Here is an 18,441-nt window from a genome sequence, read left to right on the forward strand (position 1 = left end):
CTAAAGAACAGAAGCCCGTATTTATGGATCATGTGTCAGCTCCAGGTGGGAAAAGACCCAGGCCCTTCAGCTCCCAGAGTCCTAGAGTACATCCTCTTCACTCACACTAACCAGGCAGAAAAGAAACTCATTTGTGCCATTGGGAGTCCTTTGTAAGACCTGTTTTGGCACAGCAGTTTATCAAAAAGGCATGTAATAAATAAACTGTCAATGATCACAGAGCTCCTGTGCATGCTCTCAGATGTAGCACTAGGTCCCTTAATCCTGAGATGTTGGACACTTCCAGAAATTGACACATGAAATGCACATGCAATGAGAACCAAGACTCATGGATTAAATAAAGCCTTAAATAATCATGAATTGAATAAAAGAGTGGTTGGTTTCATTATAGTGTGGGCCCATTATTATTTGTTATTTCTGCATATAAATGAGAGTTTGAGTAATTTGGAAGTGACAGATCTATCAGTAATTTGGATTTTACCTTACTAGTTGTCAGTCAATAAATATTTATTAAGCTCTTGCTATGTACCAGCTACTATGCCAAGCCCTAGGGCTACAAAAAGAGGCCAAGTACTCATGGACCTCACAATCTCCTAGCAGAGGACAAGCAAACAAATATGTAAAAAACTGCTCTTTCCAGGATAAAAAGGAAATAACTATGAAATGGAAGAGTAATTAGACAGGTTGGGATTAAGACAGGTTGGGAAAACCTTTCTGTAGAAGATGGAATTTTATTTGGGACTTGAAGGAAACCAGGAAGGCAGAGATAAAAAGGGAGAGCATTCCAAGTATGGAACAGCCTGAGAAAATGCCCAGTTCTCAGAGAAGAAGTATCTTGTTTATGGAACAGAAAGGAGGCCAATGTCACTGGATCAAAAAGTATGTGGTAGGAAGGAAGGTGTAAGTAAAGTGGAAAGGTAGGAGGAGGTTAGGTTTTGAAGGACTTTCAATGCCAAACAGAGGATTTTGCATTTGATCCTGGAGGTGTTAGGGAATTTACTTATTGGAATTTACTTTCTCAGTTGAATCAATATTATTTATAATTGTATAAATAGTAAAAAGGAGCTATTGCCCTGATGATGTTAAAGGCTTGAAATGTAGCTACTATTTTGTTTTTATGCCTTTGTCAATATGAAATCTTAAGTTGGCTGATTTGAAAGTTTTGGTAGGATTAGTACTTGATGTATGTAGGCTGGGGGCAGGGAAGTCATTCCCAAGATCATTAATGGTTTTGCTTCCCTTATATCTGAGACCTAAAAGGACAGACTTATGAGGAGTTGGTGTCAAAGGCTTTAGCCAAATTCTTATTTCCTTGCAGAAACTTTTTCTATAACTTTCTAACCTAACATCACTGATTTCCATTGTGACTGTGGTGGTAATAAGCTATTTTATGTGAAGTATTCTACTTTGATAAATTCAGTCTAGCTGTAGATCTATCTTATCCAGATCTATTTTATTCTAATTTGATCTATTTTACTCGTGTGGAAAAATCTTCCAGTGTTGCAGACCAACAACAAGACAGTAATGTGTGATCTTAGAAAGTAAATTGGAACTGGTTTACTCATCACATAGCCAGTATGTCACAGTGACAGGCCTTAAACCCAGATCTTCCTGACTCTAAGACTAGCCCTCTATATACTCTGCTGTATTGTCTCTCAGCTGTTTTTTTTATAGAACCTAAAACAGGAACATTTATTAAAACATCAACCAAAAAAAAAAATATCTTATAACCTCTACATGTTTCCCCACCCCCAGTTATTTACTTTAAATATGGAGTCCACTGGAGTGGTTTCTCTAAGAAATCCTGTCATTCTCTTCTTATGATTTCATCAAGGATACCATTGATGTAGGCACAAGGCATTTTATAAAGAATTTTATGGCCAAGAAAAGATACTTGGATCAACAGACAATACTGTCTTTTCTCTCACTGATTCACATGCCATCTCAAACTCACACTCAAGCTTAGGTCCATTTGGACAAATCTCTGCCTTTCCCTAGGATTCTCAACTTTAATAGCCTATATTTGGCAATAAATGTGCAATTCTTTTAGAATTTTTTTTCTAATCTTGAAAATTTACATGAGTAATTTAAAAATTCTGTAACCTCCATCAAAAAATTTATTTTCTTTTTTTCAAGATTGTCATTCAGATGCTCTTCCTGACTTTATTTTCCTAAGGACTATTGCTGTTTCCTTATCTGTACATTATACTAGAATCTAAATTTGATATCTCTTTTCTTGCTCTCAAAGATGCATCAGAGATAATTAACTTCAAGTGAAAGAGCATTAGATCTAAAGTCAGAAGATGTCAGTTAAAACCTGCCTCTGGCTTTTATTACTTATATGACTTTGGGCTAATTACAACTTCTAGGATCCTAAGTTCCCCAATCTATAAAATTAATGGATTAGACTTTATGACTTTTAAAATCCCTTCTAGTTTTAAAACCCTATGATCCTAAAAGGTCTATGAAATTACCTACAGATATGTGTTTGATTTTGTTATGTTGTTGTCCTCCTTTTGGTTACTTCAAAAAATACTCTTGGGATGATCTGAATTAGTTTGATTTTTTGCAAACTTTGCTGCAGGATTTTTTTCTTTTTTGTCCTCAACGACTCTTCATGATTTTGTATGTCAATGTTGGTTCATGATCTAGCACCATCTGTCTGCCTACTTAGAAAAGGCAAGAAGGAGCACTGCTTTGGGAGTCAGATGAAGCAGGGTCAAATCCTGTCTTTTCTACTTCTTTGTTGGGTAACTTCGCACAAATTATTTAACTTCCCTGGGTCTCAGGTGCTCAAATATAAGATGTCAGGACTGGACTTATATGTCCTCTGATATAATTTCCAACTGTAAATCCATGATCCTTTGATGACCACTCTCCATAATATTTGGCAAAATGAACCTGTGCTTTGGTGTTTTCTTACTGGCTACTATGTCTTTCACTTTCGTCATAGGAGATTTTGTGTTTTCTGACATTTTGTGTCAGCCTCTTCGCTGTGGGAACAATTTTTCAATTATTAAACTTTTTGAAAAATGATTATGGAATTAATATTTCTATTATTATCATTTCCATTTTTCAAAGTAGGCAGCTTTTTAAAGCACTTTGTCTTAGACCATCTATAATTACAGGAATTATTTTATTCTCATCTTTATGATGTCTTCTAATTTGGTACTGACTTTGACCTTCCCCCAGTAGAATTTTGTAACCTCTGAGTCTTGTGAATTATGCGTATTGTAAGCACTTAATGACAGATCAATAAATAGGTGTTTCTTATCATTTTCACCCATTGGGATATGCGGCTTTTGACTCTCTTTTTCAAGACAGTGATCATAGGCACCTGAATACCCTATCCAAATCATATTCTCTAAGATTGTTTTTATTACCTGCCCTTGTGAACACCTTTGTATTTAAATTTCTAAGTATCTAAGGATATACTGATTTATTAAGGATGACCATGTGAAGTCCTTCATAGAATCTCTTTACTTTATTCTCCACAAAGGCAGAGGCTAGAGAGGCAGTTTGGTCCAATAGTTTGAGCAGCAGCCTTGAAGCTAGGATCCTGATCTATTACTTGGATAATATCTTTGCCTGTTGGCTACCTTCTTCTGCCATGAGTCTTAAGATATCATTTGCAGTTTAGAGAAGCTTCAGCACTCTGTCAAGCAGGGGTGGGTAGTGGTGGTAGTGATGGCTGTTTTTAAGCATATAGGAAATTGTCCAGGAGTTTGGATGAAGTCAATTTTACTTATTTGGTGAGGAATTCCATGGTTAGCATATTTAGTTCAGAAAATTCTCTAGGGCCTCTGAGAACTTACATATTTCCTTGGGAAGCAGGTGTGCCAAAAGGGTATTGCTCTCAGTAAGCTGGAGCTCCTGACCCTGCCTGCCAAATTCTCATCACATTAGCTATAGCATTATCCAGCTCAGACAAGTATTTAGGCTTTAATTGCTCAAGGGAGTTGTATGACTTTGAATAAGCAATTTTTCTGGATCTCACTTCCATGATTTGTAGAACTTGGGGGTTAGTATCCCCAAACTGAAATCTAAGGTGATACTCACCTTTTGGAGAATGGCTAAGAATTATGATACACTAATTTAATGTGATATGAGACGCAAGCAATGATAAAAAGAAGAGTCTGAGAGGGAATTAAGAAGATCTTTATGAACTTATGTAGAGTGTAGTGAGCAGAATAAGAATAATTTATATGATGACAACAACATTATATATAGAGAAAAAACAACTTTGAAAGAATTCATAGCTCTCATCCATGCCATGGTAAGGTATTAGTCCAGAGGACTGAAGATGAAACATGCCAGAGAAATGTTGAACTTAAATATAGAATTCGACATGGATTCTTGGACAAGACTAATATGTGCATTTGTTTTGCTACATTATGCATATTTGTCATAAGGGTTTTATTTTTTAGGTATTTTCATTATTCAATTAATAAAGGACTGGGAACAAGAGAAAATAAATGCTTATAAAAGTAAACAGAAATATTAAAAAAATTAAAAAGGAATAGGGTGCATAACATTTCCAGACATTAATCTAGTTTATAAATCATTAATCATTGAAACTATATCAATACACATCCGTTACTTTTTATAAAACGAATAAGTAGATCAATGAAACAGAATAGTCACAAAAGAACCAGAAGCAATCAAATGCAGTAGCCCCGTATCCAATAAGAATCCCATTCTATAAGACTTGAGAAAACTGTAGTTTGGCAGAAAAAAGCTAGACACTAACATTACACTGCATACCAAAATGACTCAAAACTGTATAAATGACCTAAATTTTAAGGGTCATATCATAAAAATGAAGATATTAGAAGATAACTAGATTTGATATTTTTGATAGAAATATTTAGAGAAGCATTCTTCAACAAACAATGGACAGAATCAATCACAAGAGGGAAAATAGGTACCATCAATTACAAAAAATTGAAAAATTTTTTAGTGAACAAAAGCCATGTAACTGAAACAAGAAGAAAAGTTGCCAAGTAGGGAAAAAGTCTTTGCATCAAATAGATTTGGTAAAGGTATTATATAAAACGAAGTGTTGGAAGCCTGATTTTCCACCATAAAATTCTCCCAGAAGGATCTTTAGAGACCACACATTCTAACTCTGTTAATCTAGAAGAAGAAATGGACTCAGAGAAGTTAAGTGACAACTAAGGAAATAAGTATCAGAGCTAGAATTTGAATCTTGTGGTCTTTTGACTACAAACTCAGGACTCCCCATCCCCCAAGCCCCTTAACTGTATTTTATATAGATAATTTCTAAGATCCCTTTCATGTCTAAAAGTTTGTAACTGACCTTTACTATTATAAATTACTATAGAGATTTATAAATGCTGTATCCTTGCCTTCACTATGATTTATTTGATGTAGAGACTTTGTTCAGTAATTCAAATCCCAATTACATTGATATCTTTCCACTTCACGATGACCTGCTTTTATGAAGCTGTTTCTTAGAATTTATTGTAATGTTGAAACGTGTTTCTTACAATACGTTTTTATTTGTTAAATTCCATAAATGTAGAAAAGTAGCAAAAATAAAACAACAAAACAAGGAGAATTAATAGCCAGTGATCTTCAACACTTCTCAATTATACTTTTATTGAACCCTTATGTACTACTTACAATTCTCATCGTATGCATGAAGATGAAGGAAACCTCTGTGTAGATCACAAGATTTCAGATAGGATACCTTAACAAATGTGTTTAATATCATTTTAAGTTGTATATGTGAAAGAATAGGGTTTTAAGCCCCTCTACAATAAACATGATCAGAGAATGACACAGATTGTGTCAATCAACACTGTGAATTAGATATAAACAATCCTTTGATAATCAGATTGGGAGGAGTAAAGGGCTTTGATCTTTGGATGAAGACAGGTGGTGCCATATAGGAAATTTTTAGTGACTGTCTGAAAGCTTCATACATAGTAAAATCGCTGCAGGCCACTTAGAAATTGACCATTCCAGCAGCAGTGAGTTGAAAGAAGTGAGGTGGTCAACTCTAGTAATGAAGGACTCCTGAGAGAGAATTGCCCTCGTGTGATGGGGTGGATTGATAGAGTTTCACTCCTTCCCAGTACCCTCATATCCTTAACCAGATAACGGCCTCATGAACTTCAAAAGGTCATATGATCTGGCGTTTTCAGTGTAGCAGTATCCACCAACCCTGTAGAAGGGTCACTGGAGCAGTAATGACTCACAATAGGGGTTATATGAGAACTAGGGAACGTAGCAAGGGCAAAATAGACACACTGAAGACAGAAGAATTCAAGACTCTATAAGGCCACTGATTTTGGGAACCCAAAGGGGAAGCTAGATCTAGGGGAAATTTCATAGGGATTTCACAAAGGTGAAAAAAAAAAAAAGATTTCCAGGAAGCAAGAGCTATGAATTTACCCATTTGCCATATATGTTCTTTAAATTCGAGCATATATTTTCCTTTGGGACCTTATGTGTGAAAGAAGAGACAGCCTCTGTCTTATGGAGAGGTATATTCAGTAATATACTCTTGCTCTATCTGCTTAGTAAATATACTTTCTAAAAGCTAATCAAGTTTGGCTGTTGGAGAACACACTTATAAAGATGCATTTGCTGAAATACTAAAAACTCCAAACCCTTAGAATTATCCCCAGAACCTAAAGAGAGGAAGTAGTAAACTTCCCTCTAGGGGTCCAACTTATCGATGGGAATGTGAGTTGGGAGAGCAAATTTTGAGTCAATGCTACATATCCAATCCAATCCAGTAAACATAATTAGAAAGAGGAGAGAAATACATTTTCAGTGACATGCTAAAAGAAACCAAATACATCTTCACCCCCTTTTTTATATCCAAAATGGGATTATTTCATATACATCAGATGCTAATAAATATTATTTACTGATGGCTGAAATGTGATTCAACTCAATTCTAAAATCAATGTATTGAATACCTACTATGTGTAGCAGCAAAAGAGATAGTGAGGCATAATGGCTGGAGAGCTGGTTCTGTTGTCACAAAGACATCGATTCAAGCTCCACCCCCAAGACACACTGGCTATGTAATCATTGAGAATTCATTTAATCAATTCTCCAAGACCATAAGTAATAGAACTAGTACTAACATGCCTTGGTAAAGAAAGCTTCCATTGCTAATTCCCTACAGCCTATGTCAATGAAATCATAGGTATAGTAAAAAAAAAAAAATGTATAGGATAGAAAGGAACACAACAATGGACAAAACAAGGCACGTTCCCTTTTGGAGCCTACTATATAGCAAGAGATATAGCAGATGAACAACTTTTTTTTTTTTTTTCCAAAATGGGACATAATAAGAAAGACAAACAAATTGCTATTAATGACTGAAAAGGGTAAGATCATTTCTGATTGGAAGGTGGGGAAAGTTGTATGGAGTCAAGGAAGTGTCATTAGAGTTAGATTGAAGGTTATAAGGATTTCAATGAATGGAAATAAGGGGAGGACATTCCAAGAGTAAAGAACAGCATGAGTGAAGGCTCAGAGAATAGATAGTGAAGAATATGTATAGAAGACAGTGAATAATCCAGTTCAGTTGATGTATAGAATAAGTGAAGGAAAATAAATGTGAGATAAATTGGGAATATAGAGCCAAGACATACTGTGGAAAACCTTGAATGCCAGCTAAGTCCTTTGCATATTATTTACCAGGCCATTAAATATTTTTGAACAACGAAATGATATAATGAAAGCTGAATATTAGGAAGATTAGACTGGAAACTAAATTATGAATAAATTGAAAGTATGATTACAAGCACTGCTCCAGGCAACAATCCCCAATGGTACATTTGTTCATGCATTTAAGATATCAAATGCTAATAATAATTCATTCTGATTTAGGAGACCACGATAAGGTAACATGCTTTTTTCTTCACAAAAACACTGTGTACATCTCAAAGTATTCAAGAGCCAAATTAATTTCCCAGTCCTGTCTTCACAGATATAACTTAAATTGCACAGTTTTTGTTTTACTGTTTTGATCCTAAATTGGAATGACAGTGTGCTAATCTTTCTTCCTAGGGAATTATGTGTTTTTCTAGAATACAGATGCCATGCTATGGGTAATGACAGTTATTAAGATGGCTGAGAAGTTTTTAACCCCAAAACAAGGATGGAGTGTGAAGGACAGAGAGGCTGATGGGTATGAAATGGTATGAGTCTCAGATTGGCAAAGGGACTGACAGAATTTTCAACAAGAAATTAGTTATATGATATACTTAGGAGATTGAACAGTTAACTCATCTAAATAGATGACTTGGAAGTAGAAGAAAGTAAGAAAGCAAAAAATGAAGTAAACTACATGATGTAGTAGGATTGCGTAGTAGAGTAAAGGATAAATTTGAACTCAAGATGTAGATCTGAGGTCACGATTCCTCCAGTGAATAGCTGTGTGACTTTGGATGAGTAGCTTTGCAACTCTGAGCCATAACTGCTTCATTTGTAAAATGTAATAAGACTTGCACTAATGACCTCAAAGAGTTGTTGTGGGGATTGAATGAAAAAAATATATGTAAATTGCTTCATGACACCCAGGAATTTTAATATTCAGATGATAACCTATTCAACAAACTGATTTCTCAATTTACAGTATCACAGGATGACTGGATTTAGAGCTAAAAGATGTTTGTTGTTGTTCAGTCATGTCCAACTTTTCATGACCCCATTTGGGGTTTTCTTGGTAAAGATGTTGGAATGACTTTTCATTCCTTTTCCATCTCATTTTATAAATGAGGAAACTGAAGCAAGCAGGATGAAGTGACTTGCCCAGGGTCATACAGCTACTAAGTGTCTGAAGCTAGATTTAAATTCACAAAGAGGAATCTATTTGACACCAGGCCCAGTACTCTATCCACTGTACTACCTTGCTGCCTCAAGGAGACATTGGTAGTCATTTAATTCAGCTCTATCATTTTATATAGGAGGAAAATGACCTGATTAGTATAGATACAAACATTATCTTCTAGATTTCATAATATATTTTATATAATAGTTGAGCTATTTATCTTAGTCCATAAAAACATATTGTACTTATGCTTTAGTGGTTTCAGCTTCATTGACAATATTTCAGCTTTATAAAGTCTCCAGGTAGAGGCCTAAAGTTCTAGGTATTTTATATTAAGAATCCTTTAGAAACTGTAACTCACAAACCTTTACTAATATCATTTGCATTTTACCTGCCAGGTGATTTACTTAATTAATAACAAACGTTTTATAGTTAAATAGTAGTTTCTTATTTCTCAGCTTGAGCTCATGCTTCTATGAATATATATAGCTTTATGCATAGGAAGACCACAGCTTTAGGAGAATAATGTGTGGACAGCCACACATGGGGAACACTTGACCATGTGTGCCCAAGACACATATATCAAGAGACAACTTATGCCCTTGACATTGCAAATTTTTTATTCTACTTACCTTCAATTCTTTCTTCTCTTTCCACCACCCTCAGTATCGATATCCATTGTAAATAATCTATCCTTTTGTTTCACATAGAGGTAGGCCCCCCCTCATTCCCTAAGCTTCTATCATCTATTTCTTTAAATATCTCAATTCAGGGGACATTTTAAGACTGCTTTGGAGCCTCCTAAATCATATCATATGTCATCTGTCTAGTTGCTCAGATGAATATGTAACTGGATAATAAGTCTTTGTGTTGAGAAACAATGATTTGGAAAGAATTTAGTACAAAGAGATTAGCGATACAAACAAAAGAAACATTCAATTTTGATTTGAGATCATTGGCTTAGAATCTTAAATTGAAAATAAGTCTAGTAAATATTGTGAATAATAGATTCCTAGAATTAGAAGGGGCTTACTTCAAAGTAGCTCTCCACCTCTGCTTAAAGACCTACAATGAAGGGAAACCTTATACCTCTTCAGGGAGTCCCCTCCACATTTAGACAACTTTAATTGTTAGAAAGGTTTTCCTTAAATTAAACCTAAACATGTCTCTTTGCAGCTTCCACACATCTATCTGTAACTTGTTGAGGATATTGTCAAGTAGGGAAATCATTCTTCCCCACAAATCATCTTTGAGTGCTACCATATAATGTTTCCTGTTCCACCCATCCCTTCCATTCCAGGGGCACAGCCTTGCAGGATGGGAAATTGGCTGCCCTCCATGGTAAGGATCATCCTTGAAAGACTGAGAGAGGCAAAAGTCTATTAGCAGTTCCAGATGAATGGAGGCAAATATTTACCAATGCATAAGAGCTTTGGTAGAAATAATGATATTTCAACATGTCTCTAGAGGGGAGAGACACTTGCCTGGTAGACTTAACTGAATTAATCGCAGTAAAGGAAACGAACTATGTCTACATAAGGCCCAGGGCTAACTCAAGGTTGGAATGGAGTGTAAAACAAGAAATCAAGAATAAGAATACATGTAGCAAGATAAAGCAGTGCAAAAAAAAGTTAGGAGAGTGTAGATTAAATCAGGGTAGTAGGTCATCAAGGAATATAAATACAGAGTATCAGATTAAAGGCAGGGATTGTAGAAGAAGATAGGAGGTGTAGTGGATAGAGTGCTGGACTTGGCATCAGGAAGGCAAGAGATCAAATTGAGCCTCAGGTACTTATGAGCTATATGACCTGGGTCAAGTCACTGAACCTCTAGCTGCTTTAGTCCTCATCTGTAAAATGGGTATGACAATAACATTTATCTCCCTGGTTTGCTGTGAGAACAAAATGAGATAATTTTTGTAAAGTAATTTTCAAATCTTAAAGTGCTAACTTAAATGTTAGGTGATAATAATAATAATAATAATAATTGTTATTTATTATTATTAGGCAGCTAGGGAGCAGAGGCTTCAGTTAAACAGGCTTTAAAGTTGATGGGTCACACTCTCTGTGGGGGAGAAAGAGAGATGCTGGACTTTGTGAGAGGCTGCAAGGTGAGTCTGGATCTGTGTTTCAAGTCACATCGTTCCCTTGTAGAAATTTTTCAAGACATCCAAGGCTGGGCACCTTGAAATTAGTTCTTGAGCTGACGAAAGTCCCTGCCCATGCTTGAGTCGATCTTTGCTATCTTAAGTGCCCCAGCCCTTCAAACCTAATTTACTTGCAAGTCACAAAGTCTCCTTCCTGGTGTCATGGTCCTCTTCGGGAATGAAGAGCAAACAACAGTAGCATTGGGGGGGGAAGAAACTGGGACTGGCCAAACCACATCAGGTATATTAGGTAATAGTATGGGACTTTTAGTTAGGTGATGGTGGGGAGGACAGTGATAACAGATGGCATGTAAGGTTGCTGACTAATAAAAGTCATCAATGAATAAAGATTTTGATTATAAGCTAGGTCTCAGAATAGGTTTAGAATTATTTATCCTGTATGATTTTAAAATATGACTTTTAAACTCCTGTATGTGAGTTTATGGAGGGCCAAATGGTTGCTTTCTTACTCTTGGAATAAACAGGCTTTCACAGATAATTCTCAGACCCACATCTTGATAGTCACCTAGTCAACTAAAAAGTGCAGAGTATGTAAGAAACTATTGTTCTTATAGTTCGTTGATTATAAAAAGAAAACATTGGATTACATGGATCAAAATGAAGCCTTGAAAACTATTCTTTAATTAGAAGTCTCTCATGCCTATGCTTGGGTCATATAAAATGCCTTGAAAAAGCTAACTATATTGATATTCCTGTACAATGAACTTTTGATTATTAGTGTCAAGTAAGATATAGAACAAGGAGTGTCTATTTTTGAAAAGTGTTAAGGAGGATACATTGTTTAAGGTCCAAGTGGAAGAAAGATGACAAAGTCCTTCTGATGCTACTTTTGCTTCAGACTCTAAACCTTTACAGGATTAGTAGGTTATTGCCTCAATGATATCTATGTTTATTCAAGAGATACTGAATAACCATACATACAGGAGAAAATAAATGGCTGAACAATACCTGTTGCTCAGATTATGATGTATAGTTGGATGGAGAATCCATTGAATTAATACATCAGTATCTCTATATGTACATGTATATACATACAGTACATGTATATGAATATGCATATGCATATGTGTGTATATCTGTAAATATGCATACACAAATTTAGATCTAGGGCAAGCACCACACAGTAGCCCAGAATTGCACAGAGAAAAAGAACAGGTGAGACTGTATTTAAGTAAAAAACACTATATACTACTTTTAATCCTAAACTGCTCTTTCATAAAAAAAAAAAAGACCCATATTTTAAAACAGATGTCTTTCCCACAATAGTATATAGTTGTAAATCTTGGAATACAACAATCTTTGAGAAATCACAGCTGGGAGTAACATAAAGAATGGAGATAAATGGTGGGTGCAAAGAGTCTGCAGCACATTTCTAATGATAACCTGTACAAAAGGAGTGCATTAAAGGCACCGTAGAGGAAATACCTGTTTGAAAAGGAGTGGGCCATTCATTCATATGGCAAGAGGGAAAGTTAGAGGGAAGGATCACCATCATCAGATGTATACTGCTACTCATGAAACTCATGAAGTGCAATAATTTCAAGGAAAGCTTTCCAGCATGTTAGACATGCAGAAGATCTATCTAAAGACACTGGCAAAAATCATACATGATGAGATGGTATAGATAGTTTGAAATTTGCAACAATCTATAACATCACACATCCACTTAAGTACTGTAATATATGAATTTATTTATATGATTTTATATGCATTTTACATAGTATATTATTTTTCCTGTTGATATAGTTAATAAAGAAGTCCTGTGACAGTCAGCTAGGTGGTACACTGATCAGAGCACTGGGTCCGGAAAAGAAGACATAAATTCAAATCCAGCCTTAGGCACTCACTAACTGCGTGACCCTGAGCAAGTCATTTAACCCTATATGCCTCAGTTTCCTCATCTCAAAATGAGGAGGAGAAAGAAATGGCAGACCACTCCAGTATCTTTGCCAAGGAAACCTCAAAATGAGGTCATGAACAGTAAGATACAACTGAAATGATTGAATAAAAACCATGACAGCCAAGTAAATATTTAGTGAATTGAATGTCATTTGTATGATACACATTAGAAATTACATTTTTCTATGAACTCATCAAAACATTTTTATTAAGACATTTTTATGGGATATATTTTTATGTTAACACATGAGTAAAGTGACCTCTGACAAATTTGACTGGAAGAGGTCCTCCTATAAAGAAACAGTGTTGTATTTCACAGAAATTCCTTGTTCTTGGAAAGTTACCCAACCTTGACCTGCCCCAGATGTCTCAACTGCATAGCTTATCCTAGCCATATAGGTTATTTCACTGTTCCTCCATTCTCTGTGACACTAAATTTTAACTGGCTTACACCTGGAAATGCCTGAGAAGCATGTAAAATGTAAAATGAATTTAAGCACAAAGATGATCTGAATATTAATTGACTTCACTTCATAAATGCCATTTTTTATACTTTGTTTTTTGTCTCTCCCCCATCCCAACTTAATATCACAGTCATTTCTCAATATTTCTATTACTTTCCCACTCCACATTTAACTCTCCTTTGTGACAAAGAAAAGAAATTAAGCAAACTAGACTGACAAAGCAATTTCATCTGATACCATATACAACATGTAACAGGTTAATTTTTCAGCATTTTACAGAGAGATGTTTTTCTTCTTCTGTTTTCTGAAACCAAACTTGTTTATTGCAGTTAATTTCAGTTCAGCTGCTTTTTTTTCAACATTTTTCAATTACTTTACCACCATTGTCTCTTACTATGTTTTTACTGGATATTCCAGTCCCATTAGGCCTGATTCAGAAAGAATTGGTTGTTGCTGAGATACTAGGAACATTCTAAAAGAGAGCCCCACATGGGGTCCTGAAGTTGTGTATTAATTATAAATGATGTTGTGCCCTGTTTATATTATAGGGAGAAGCAGAAGAATGGGTAGGCATTGTCACAGTAAGGCATCTAGACAAAAACAAGCCAAGGAAGATCCTTTTTGTTGAGGGAAGGGGTATTAGCAGTTCAGTAATTGGGCACAATTGGCCAGGGAAGGACGACATTCACTAAGGATCAGCCATGGAAGGAACACTGATGAGCTTGGCAAAAGTTGAAAGCACCTCTTTAACACCTGCATTTCTTCCTTCCTGCCCTTATTGAATTGTGTGAAGTATAAAACATGTGTTTGATTTATCTATTATTGAATTTATAGTTCCTCTATCTACTGTTCTTTTTTGTTTTGCTTTGTTTGTTTGCTAGGTGGTCCCAGACTTTTTATTGAAATGCTCTTTGTTCTTTGACTATTGAATGTGAAATGATCTTACTTTACTTCTGCAGAAGATGAGTCTAGAATCTAGTACTTGTTGCATCAGTTCATCATACTATTATCAGTTTGAACTTTAACCAGCTGCAAATGAGTGCAACAGATTTCTGGAAAAAAAAATCTCAGAACACAAACTTTAGAAAGTTGTCATAGTCTTTTCTTATGAGGCTTATCTTTTGAAAAAAATGAAAAAAAGGTTTTAGGTGCTTTGAAAATTGTAGTTTATTTTCAACTTCTTAATATAAAAATGCATCTATTGCTAAGGGATTATTTCAACTTATTCAGTTGGTGATCTAAAAAATTTGGGTTTTATAGGAAAAATCCATTCCAAAATGAAATATAAAACTTGATAACATCTACTTTATTTTTGTTTGTGTTAGATTTGTTAGATGTGTTGAGTCCTTATTAGCTCCTAATTCTATTTACAAGTACAGCAAAACAGTCAAAATAAACATTAAAAGCAAGACAGTCTCTTTCAGTAGCTTTAATCCTATGCAAATGTGTCTTGGGAATGAATTTATTAATTCTGAGGGAAAAAAGTTGTAGAAAAGCAAAGTTCACTCTTTCCTCTCTATGACATACTCAATATGGTGGATATATTTATTCATTACATCTGAAGTTTGTTGATTATGCTGGCCCATCACATCCCCAGGGTGTCTTCATTTATTATGCTAATTTGACCTTTCAAGTGCAAAGCTTCAAACTACAGTTGTTGTGGTTTGTCCTTCTAAGAGGATCTTGACATCAGGAAGGTGATGTCATGACTTGCAAGTGAATTAGATTTAAGTGAGGCAGAGTTGTGCAAAGTCACGAGCCTCACTCTCTCCTTCCCAATCATCTTCTTCCAGAGGCAAGATACAGATAAGGAACATTGTCGATGGCCCAAATGCAGTGGGAGACCTTGGTCTTTTTAAGCTAAGTTTTCCCCAGGTCTCTGTCTGAGGCCACCCATTCAGTGATTAAGGCTAGGTAAGAAATGAAGCAAAAAATGGCTTTTTTTGCCCAATTAAAAACAAGTTTGGGAGGCGAGGACCCTCAGCGTTTCTGGCCAAAACAGAAACAATTGCTTTTGATGCTGAATCATCAGAGCCCAAACAATGACCAAATGAGGCATGAACTGGGACCTATTGTTGTCCAATCCATGAGAACAAAATACTGTACCGTCTAAGTGAACAGAGAAGTTTTCTCAGGCTTCAAGTTTAAAAAAAAATTAGTTTGGAGAGGGAAGAAAAAAAATCAATACATTTATTTTCAGCTAGGGAAAGGCAGGCGTAAGGGTAAATATTTTTCTTCCCTAGTTATGTAATGGAGGGGACTTGTTTCTTTGCTTTCAGGATATGTACACAGCACATTAAAGCTTAACAACAGGTCAGAGCCAGGGAAGCAACAGTGTAGTGGGGACCTGGGACATGATAAAGCCAGTGAGTGCCTGTATCTTCTTAGGTGTTCAGAGCTCACAATTAGTCTCAAACTTCAAAGTGTGTGTGTGTGTGTGTGTGTGTGTGTGTGTGTGTGTGTGTGTGAGAGAGAGAGAGAGAGAGAGATGGTGGGGCAGTTAGCTGGCACACAACACTTCCCGAAGGTTGTGTTTCCTTTCCTTTTTCCTGAGATTTGGCGAAGGGTAAAGGGTCGGAGTCACATGGATACAGAGCTTTTTGATTAATGTCCAAGTTGCTGCTACTGTTGCCGAGAGAGAGAGAAAGAGACAGAGAGAGAGAGAGAGAGAGAGAGAGAGAGAGAGAGAGAGAGAGAGAGAGAGAGAGAGAGAGAGAGAGAGAGAGAGAGAGAGAGAGAGAGAGAGAGAGAGAGAGAGAGAAGGCAAACTTAGGTCTGCAAAGGCTGATCAGATACCCCAGTCCCAGGGAGCAAAAGCCCGTATCCTCTGGATCTGGGTCGTTTTTCTTCTTTTCTCTTCTTCTGCTTCCCCTGCTTCTTTGGGACCTGCAGCCACGGTGTGCGGGAGGGGAGGCCGGACCCTCATCTGCCGAGAGGGAGGGTGGTCTGCCGGTCCGGCGCGCTGCTGTCGGTGCCTCGGCACTTCGCCGGAGTCCAGATCCCGGCTTCCCCGCCCCTCTCCCCCGCTCCTCCCCCTCCCCCTCTTCCTTCCATCCCCTTTTCAGCATGGAAAGTCTCCCGGGGGCCTTCTCGGACTAATCGAAGAGAAAGGCAACTTTGCTTTGTCGCGGGGTCCAGAGCAGGGCAGGGCAGGGCAGGGCAGGGCAGAACCGAGCCCGGCGAAGACGGGGACGGGAGCGGATCCAGCAGCGCACGATGACCGAGGAGAGCAAAGGCGAAGGCAAAGGGGAGAGCGGGAAAGATGTGGAGAAGCAGCTTCGCCTCCGGGTGTGCGTCCTGAGCGAGCTCCTGAAGACAGAGAGGGACTACGTGGGGACGCTGGAGTTTCTGGTGTCGGTGAGTTTCCCGGGAGCGGGAGAGCGGAGGTGGGAAGCGGGAGGGAAGGGCCGGTGGGTCTCTGCGGAGGGGATCCTGGAAAGTTGGAACGGACCCCTCCTCCACCCTAGGAAGCTGGGGACAGCTTTCCTTCTGGGGGAGCGATCTGAAGTCCTGTGTTTTAGAAGGAGGTGGGAGAGACCTTGCAGAGGCATGGACTTCAGGAGTCCTCTCCTGCACCTCGGGACTTAGGGATCGCCTACACCGGGACAGGATTCTGGAGAACTGGAGGCTTCGGCTTTGCAAGGACCTTCAAGGGTTCTTGGTTTGGCCACCTTAGATGCAAAAGGAAGAGGCGCTTGATGAAAAGGACCTCATTCTTTTTTCGTTTATCACCTCCCCTTTGCCCCCTTTGTTTCCTTTGCTTTCTTGCAGTAACACTGTATATTTGAAAAAAAAAATGTTTTTTGTAATTATTTATTTCCTTACACCCTGGGATCTTGTTTTAGGGCTTTGGTTTGGTGATCAAGAACTGAGTGGTTCATTCAGGTACTTTTGGCTAAATAATGTCTGAATCTGTCGGGGTCTGAGTTCATTATTCAGATTACATGGCAGTGCAGTCCCTTTATTTATAATAATCCTTGAAACATAGTATTCTGGCAGGGGGTAACAGAAAGAGCAAAGAGGTTTTGATCTGCAGCAGCTGTTGGATATTAAAGCCACATGTGGTACTCACACCCCTTCCTACAAGTCCCTTTTCCCCTAGCTTAAGACTTCTGTACTATACTTGTGGGCTTGATAGACACACTCAGTGTGAGTGTGGTGTAATAAAACTCATGTCAAAAAAAAAAGACAGACCTACAAACTTTAAGATCCCTTATACTGCTTTGTCTCACTGTTTCAACTTCCCTGAGAACTGGCTTTGAAAAAATTGTGTTAGCTTTAATGCCAGGAGGTTCAACTCTTGGATGAAACAAACTTCTGAAGCAATTTCTCTGATGTAAATAGAGTATGGAAAATGGTTCCTTGTTTTCCTATTTGCTTTGGGAGAGCATCATTTCAAGAACTTAAGTGTCTTAGCTATAAACAGAATTCATCTCATCAGCTTCACTTTGTATGATGCCTGGCTGTTGTTATTAGGGCTCTGACATTCTTCTCTTTTTACCCACCCCCTTCCATTCCCCTTTGTCTGGAGGGAAGTGTTTCAAACACTAAACTTCCTACTCAACTTTCTGAGATTTGTATACTTTTTGCATATGATCACGGAACACGGAAGAAGAAAATCTTTACTTGACTCTGGCAAGAATGCACCTCAGATTTAGGAGGATGCACAGATTGGCTTTGGTAGACTGAACAATTTAAAGCCAACACAGTCAGACAAATGGAAATGCATTCTTTGTAATTTTGTAAACTTTTAGTCTCAAATTTGACTCCTCTTGATTTTTTTTTACTCCTGTCAACAGAGTCTTTCAATTTTGTAAGTAACTAGAAGTAATTATAGCCCTTTAGTGTGGCCTATGGGGGAGAAAAAAGTCTGGTCAGTGCTGATTTTGATAGCCTTCTTTACCTTCTCTACAAAGCACTGACATATGGTGACTCTTGGAAGGTTTTAACCCCTTTCTCTTCCAAGCTTTCCTTTTAATCTTATTGCCTTATTGATCCTAATAGAAAACAAGTCTTGCTGGTATGGGCTTAAGGTTAAAAAAGAAAAGTGTTAAACACACACACAACAATGACAACAATCAGCCATATGAGAC

The 18,441-nt window shown here is 37.3% G+C and overlaps 1 protein-coding gene across 3 annotated transcripts in view; it reads left to right on the forward strand.

The window, feature by feature from the left end:
* Window positions 1-15,676: 15,676 nt before the first annotated feature.
* PREX2 (phosphatidylinositol-3,4,5-trisphosphate dependent Rac exchange factor 2) overlaps window positions 15,677-18,441 on the forward strand; it is a 426,568-nt gene continuing 423,803 nt past the window's right edge. For all 3 annotated transcript variants that reach the window (XR_011966134.1, XM_072604786.1, XM_072604787.1), the window contains exon 1: window positions 15,677-16,705. Coding sequence is in view for 2 of the 3 variants with exons in the window: in XM_072604786.1 (XP_072460887.1) it covers window positions 16,565-16,705 (141 nt within the window). In the remaining variant the exon portion in view is untranslated. The remainder of the gene's footprint in view (window positions 16,706-18,441) is intronic.

Source organism: Notamacropus eugenii, chromosome 4 (assembly GCF_028372415.1).
Source record: "Notamacropus eugenii isolate mMacEug1 chromosome 4, mMacEug1.pri_v2, whole genome shotgun sequence".
Classification (NCBI taxonomy): Eukaryota; Metazoa; Chordata; class Mammalia; order Diprotodontia; family Macropodidae; genus Notamacropus; species Notamacropus eugenii.